The sequence below is a fragment of the Lathyrus oleraceus genome, chromosome 1, assembly GCF_024323335.1.
Source record: "Lathyrus oleraceus cultivar Zhongwan6 chromosome 1, CAAS_Psat_ZW6_1.0, whole genome shotgun sequence".
NCBI classification, from domain to species: domain Eukaryota; kingdom Viridiplantae; phylum Streptophyta; class Magnoliopsida; order Fabales; family Fabaceae; genus Lathyrus; species Lathyrus oleraceus.
In genome coordinates, this window is record NC_066579.1 from 436,625,511 (window position 1) to 436,632,383 (window position 6,873).

The 6,873-nt window shown below is 35.4% G+C and overlaps 1 protein-coding gene across 1 annotated transcript; it reads right to left on the reverse strand.

Annotated features, from left to right (window-relative positions):
• Window positions 1–2,580: 2,580 nt before the first annotated feature.
• LOC127080763 (calmodulin-binding receptor kinase CaMRLK) lies at window positions 2,581–6,445 on the reverse strand. Its single transcript, XM_051021067.1, has 2 exons — window positions 4,651–6,445; window positions 2,581–3,774 (listed from the first exon to the last, which is right to left on the reverse strand). Exons 1-2 carry the CDS (start codon window positions 6,095–6,097, stop codon window positions 3,134–3,136), a joined length of 2,088 nt encoding a protein of 695 aa, XP_050877024.1. The 5' UTR covers window positions 6,098–6,445; the 3' UTR covers window positions 2,581–3,133.
• Between the last annotated feature and the right edge of the window lie 428 nt (window positions 6,446–6,873).

Here is a 6,873-nt window from a genome sequence, read left to right on the forward strand (position 1 = left end):
AACCGACAATGGCCTATCCAATTAATAAATTGAGAAACGATAGTTCCCGTCCAGCGCATACATAACTTGGGGGCACCTTTCCCCACTCTTCACTCCAAGGAACATATCCTTGAAACCTTTGTAATTTGTAGTATAAGCTTGAAGGAAGCTCTTCCCTGGAATTTTGCTAAGGGAGACCCAACCCCTTTTTTTTGTTCCCTTAAGCTCAAAGAATGATAAGAATAAACCTAAGGTGAGAGTTATATCCACCATCTCGCAGACGAGTTCAAAAGCTTTGATAAAGCCCCAACCATTTTGGCGTAATTGAGAGGGGGCAACATTTAGAGTTTTAAGGAGGTCAGATTCAAAATCACTAAAGGGGATACAAATTTTAAAGTCCCCGATTACCCCTAAGTAAAAATAAAAATACTCATCGGGAACTCCTTTTAGTCGAGTAAGACAAACTCTCTCACCAACCACACAACGATCTAACACAACGTCCTCCTCGTTCCCGTTGGAGGAAACCTGATTATTAGAGTGAATCTTCAAAATATAGTTGTCGTCTATGACGCTGTGGTCATAACTCATAACCTCTTTATCAATCAAAGAGCTTGTTGTCTCCATCAGAGTATCCACAGAACCTGGTGATGAAGACTATGAGTCAATTTTACTACTAGGTGAAGGGATCCCGCCATAAACTTCCCTAATAATTTGTTCAAACTCCGCTCAACTCAGATGACCCTCACACTCTCTCATGCATTCATTCCATATTTTACTTCTCTCATGAGCAGTAAGGCAAATTGGGAACTCTCACAAATCATCACAATCTTGTATTATAACCATAACAAAGAATAAAAGAGTGGGAAAGATAAAATAATACATGAGGCTTGAGCTTGCATAAAGAACGATTGACAGAGGAGGCGAAAAGAAACTCGTCAGCAACACTTGAAAGAGAGTTCACTAGTTTTGGAAGAACAAATAAAGAAATAATCATTTTTATTTAAATAAGTTTACAAAATTCAAGAAGTTGTATCGAACTAAAATAATGATGACAAGTCAGGGTTCCCATTAAAAAGGCATCATGACAAGGAGGGAGAAAAGTTGTCATCATTAAATCGTTGCCACACGGTAACTCATCAAGCAAGTGATCAGCTTAAGGCAGAAGGACTTCCAAGATTTTCTTGTTCGAACACTTTAATCCGATTAGACCTCGTGATCGGGGGGCTTATGCACATCCCGAAATTTCCAAAGACCGAGTACAAAGGAGAAAGTAAGTCGGATAGCATAACCCTAAGTATGCCAGAACCCGGTAAAAAACACTATTACAAGTCGGATCCAATCTCTTGAAAGGTGGTAGGAAACAACATGAGTAGTCATTGACGACGATTACGAAATATCTCCATGATTGCATAGGAGTTACATAAATTGAGGAAATAGGCGTACTTCATAGTTATGGAGGACGACAAATGTTATCAGATATCACTTTAACATGGAATATGAAAAGACATCCCTTTAAGGACTATAGATGAACAAATGGGTATAAAAAAGACTTTCCATCAAAGAAGAGGGACAATTGATACCTCTTACCTATAAGACGATTGTGATTTCCCCTAATTTATTTCTGTGAGATTTATCCAAATAATATTTAAAAAGAACACCGCATATACGTGAATAAAATTTGAAAATGGATAAAGAAAATAATGTATTTATTAATTAAATCATCGAATATTACAAAATGATGGTGAGGTGCTTAAAGTACCATTCAACTATACAATTAATTAGTCTAATAACCTAACTAACTAAATGTCAAGTATAACCAACTAACTAAACTAAAGCAACTTACTTACATAGATATTGTGTTAGGCTAATAGTATGTGATGCATAATAAAATCTACGAACTTAGTCAATCTAATAGTTTTAAAAAATCACACCATAGTCCAATTTTAATGTGGCCTAGACTAAATACCACCCATTTTGAATAGTGGGAATAAGTACCAGCTCATAGCTGTTCCGTCCCATTGACAAAATCGTGACTGCTAAATTTAAAATATCTCTAGAATTGAAATGGAGCCACCTGAAAATGATTGCAACATAATGTTTTCACATTCATTCATGGACTTTTCTAGTTGGTGGTCTAACTATTATTTCTCATGTTCATACATACACAAAAACATATAATAATGTGTGTATGATTACGATTCCCTTGATTGACAACATTTTAAAATTTGACTTCTTAATCATGGTAAACAACTAAGCAACTCTTGAAAGCTAATTATTGACTATAATCTCTCCCACTTGACCATACTATTTAGCGTACAATATTGAAAATTCAAGAATATTAAACTTACCAACACTCAAAGAGTCACAAACCCCATGATACTCAAACAAGACACATATATGTAACCTCTCTTGTTTCAATAAAAACAAGCAAGTAATCATGCATCATATGGACTAGCAAAATACAGAGGTAATGGGTGTATCCATCTCTTTGTTTCTTTTGGGAGAATATTCTTGACTAAAAATAAAATAAAATAACCCATAGGAATAAAGTACAAAGTAATATAAAACATTCTACCCAAAAAAAAGTAATAGAAAACAAAGTGAAAGAGAGTAAGACAAAATCAAAAGGATAAAAAAAGAACATAATAATACAAAAATATATAAGAAAGAAAAAGAAAGTGAGTAAAATGATGCAAGCCCCACTTAGAAGAGACAAGTAATAATAAGTGGGAATCTCTCTACTCTTTGCATGCTCACCAAAAAAAATACACAACACTCCCATAACACTTTTCAAGCTTTTCACTTCTAGTTCCTACCCACTTCATCCACTTTTTTCATATCTTCATTTTTCACTTGTTTTTCCTAAACTTTTTGTATGTACATTGCAATCATAATCATCATAAATGTTTTACAAAACCCAAACAAAAAACATGGTCCAATACAAAACCAATGATACATGCATATTTGTTTGAATTTGCGGTGAGATGGTCAAGAATCATACTCATATTGATTAACTTTAACAAAAACTAAATTCCGATCAATTTTACCGCAGATTCAAAATATACACTTCTACCTCATCTACGAGTCGAGTCATTGTGAGCTTTGACTCAAAATTTAAAACAAAATACAAAACTGAGTCAGCAGATGAGTCAACTCAGTCGAGTCTAGCTCTAGGATGAATATCTTTGAGAAGCCCCAAAACTTGCTGCATTGTAGGCCTCTTCCCCGGCGACTCAGCGGTACAAAGATACGCAACTCGGAGACTCTCCACCATTTGACTCTCTGAGTCACCACCACCGAGTTTAATCCTATCATCAAGTGCCCTCACTCCATGCCCCTCTCTCACAAGCTTCCTCACCCAAACAACCGTCTCCGCCGTACCAGGCTTCCCTGTTAGAAGCTCCATAAGCACGACACCGAAGCAATAAACATCCGTCTCAGTGCAACAATTCGGAGGACATTGTTGTCCGAATTTCCTAAACCCGAAATCGGCTATCCGTGGCTCGAAGTCATCGGCGAGAAGGACGTTTGATGTTACTAGATGCCCGTGGACGACGGGCTTTGACCCTGCATGGTGGAGGAAAGCTAGACCGCGCGCGACACCTATAGCGATACGGTGTCGCGTTGGCCATCCCATTTTCTCCGGCGAAGAAGTTCGTGAACCGACGCCGTTTTGAATCTCCCACGTATCGGTGCTCCAATCCTCCACGTTAGTCTCTCCCGTCGGTAATTCGTGTAGCCACCGGCCTAAATCTCCGTTTGACATAAACTCATACAAAACAAGCTTTTCCTTCCCTGAAATTTCAAAGAAATAATAATAAAAATCAAATTTTAATAATAATTCACCAAATAAATGTAGTTCAAATCATAACAATGTACTTCAAATCCACATTTCTGCATAATAATTATCTCTATCTAACTATCAACTGAATTGACAATTGTCTTCGAGGGAACAATAACAATCTCCTATTACATGCACCATATAAATAAAAAGTCCTATTATTTTGTAATTCATTTGAACAAACATTACCTGTTACATTTTGTTTCTTTCTTTATTTTTGGTTCAAATTACATTTTTATCTACATAGCTTCAAACATAACGTTACATATGATTAACTTTTACCAAAAATAATACACGACCAAAATTATAAAAGTTGAAAGAAACTTTTACTAGTATGCTACTATTATTTTTGTTATATACGGTATACTATAGTACTACTACTATGAAGTAAGGTAAAAAATATCATGTAGATAATTCACTATTAGAAAACCATTTATCTTAAAAATAAATTTTCTACTGTCTAAAATGTTTATACACCTACTGATTCAATTTCAAATTGATTGTCGGCATTAGGAAGTACTAGAACTAGTACTTTTAAAAATAAATAAAAAAATTGTTTTATTTTTATTGTATAAATTTTCAAATAGTACTACTATTCTATAAAAAAAACAGAAAGTTGAAAAGTACTTGCATAAATTTCCAAACGTAATCATAACATAACCAATGCTAGATTTAGATGAGAAAATGGTTTCACATTAAAAAACCAAACCCGTGAAAATCATTTAATGAGAGTAGGTTAATCCAAAAGGACACTGCAATAAAAAAATCAAGAAAATTTTGGAACCATTTGAAAGAAAAAACAATGAAAAAACCAGAGAGAAAAATAGTACCTGCAATACAGTAACCAGAGAGAGGCAAAAGATTGGGATGTTTAAGCTGAGACAAGTCAACGAAAGTTGCAACAGAGTCATCATGATCAACGTCTCTCGCATTTTCAAGAACCTTGATTGCCACGTGTATGTCACCAGGTAAAACCGCACGGTAAACGGGCCCACATCTACCTTCAGCAAGCTGTGAATCTTTTCCAAAGTATGACGTGGCAGTCATGAGATCAACGAACGTAATGTTCATCAATGGTTTCTCAAACATTACAACTGCTGCAGAAGATGGTTCTTTCAGATCAGCCACCCATGATGTTCCGGATTCGGTTTCAAACTCGAACGGTCCTGATTTGAGGGTTGTTGTTAATCCCATCACTGGTTTTGAAATTGAGATTGCCCATTTGTTCTTTTTTGCTTGTTGTTTTTTCTTTCTGTAACCGAAGATTGCTAATATGGATAATACGACAAGAATGAATGTTGAAACTGAGGAAACTGTTGCGATAATAATAATCTTGGTTTTTGATTTTGACTTGTGTTTGTGTTTTTGTTTGGTTTTTTTCAAGTGGAGTTGTTGTTGTTGTTGGTGGTGGTGGTAGTGTGGTAGGTTTGATTTTGAATGAATGTTTGGTGTTTTGGATGCGTTGAGGTTGTTGTTGGAATCGAAATTGTTACCTGCGTGAATGAATGATGATTTTCCGAATCTTTTGATTAGTTTGTATAATGGAGATGAAGATTTGAAGTTGTTGTTTGAGATGTTGAGGAATGTAAGGTTGTTGAGAGGTGGAAAGTCAGAAGGGAAAGTGCCGTTTAAGGTATTGTTTGAGAGGTTTAAGGAAGAGAGTGAGGTGAGATGGGAAATGGGTTTTATGTTTCCTTTGATGTTACAGTTTGAGAGATCGAGGTGGTTAAGTTTCGTGAGATTTTGAAGTCCTGAAGGTAAAGCGTTGAGGTTGTTGTTGGAAAGGTCGAGGATTTTAAGGTTTTGAAAAGACGAAAGATGAACCTGGTTTGTGAATCTGTTGTTTGAGAGATTGAGATTTTGTAGTGACGATGAAAAGGGTTTCATTTGGAATGCAATGCTTCCACCGAATCTGTTTTTGGAGAGATTCACTGTTAATAAACTTGATGAAGTAGTTTTCCAGAACCAGTTTGGGACTTGGCCTTGTAGATGATTTTCGGAGAGATCGAGAAACTCTAAGGCTGTCATGTTTCTTAGGTATCTCCATGAGATGTTTCCGGTAAGGTTTTTGGATGGAAGGTTTATGATGTTAATCTCATTCTCACCCTTAGAACAGATGAATAAGCCTCTTGTTTGGAACAATGAAGAGTTGAATCCAGAGACAGATTGGAAAGCCTTTGATATAAGATTCTGGTTTTCAATGTTGCATGAAGATGATGATTCTGCAAGAGTAATAAACAATAGGAGATTCATCAAGAACATGTAAAAGAGTTTCATTTTTTCTTGTTCTTAGATGCACAATTTCAATCTCAATCTCAATCTCTCATGTGGTGTTGTTGATATAGTTGTTAATAGATTTGAATGAAGGAAAAGACAGAGTTGGTGGTGTGTTGGTTTTAGTGGGACTGTTTGCGGTTAATAGAAGTGAAGTGGGAAGGAACGGCGTTATGTGTTTTTATTAACGGAGGAGTTAACGGCACGTGAGGAGGATGGTTATGACTTATGTATGTGTATGGTGAGTGAGAATTAATGGATGTTGTACAATGGGCGTTGACTGCATGAACATCATCATAGACATGAACATTTAAAAACCTATGGTTGAATAGTACTAGTTGATAGTGATGTCACTTAATGAGACCTTTCTTTTCTTTTTTCAAGTGATTCTAATAAAAAGATATACGAGGACATATTTTTCATACATGGTTATATATTGTGTTTAAGGATGGAGTTAATTTGACGGAGAAAATTGTGTTTTAGGATATGGTGAATCCAACTATAGGATTTATGATTGTTTAGGATTCAGTCAAATTCAATAATATTAATCAAATGATTTATCAAATAATTATCGATGGTCAATTTTGTTCTAACAGAATATATTGAGGATTAAGGCTATTTTTAAAGATTTTTAGTTTTAATGTCTATTTTTTTTAAGAGTAGTTTGATAGAGGTTAATGTGAACTCTATTCTTTTTTTTTGGATTCAGCCGATGAGTTTCTCCATTGCAATCTTGAGTTTATTCCTTTCAAGTACTGAGGGCACCTAAGATCATCTAG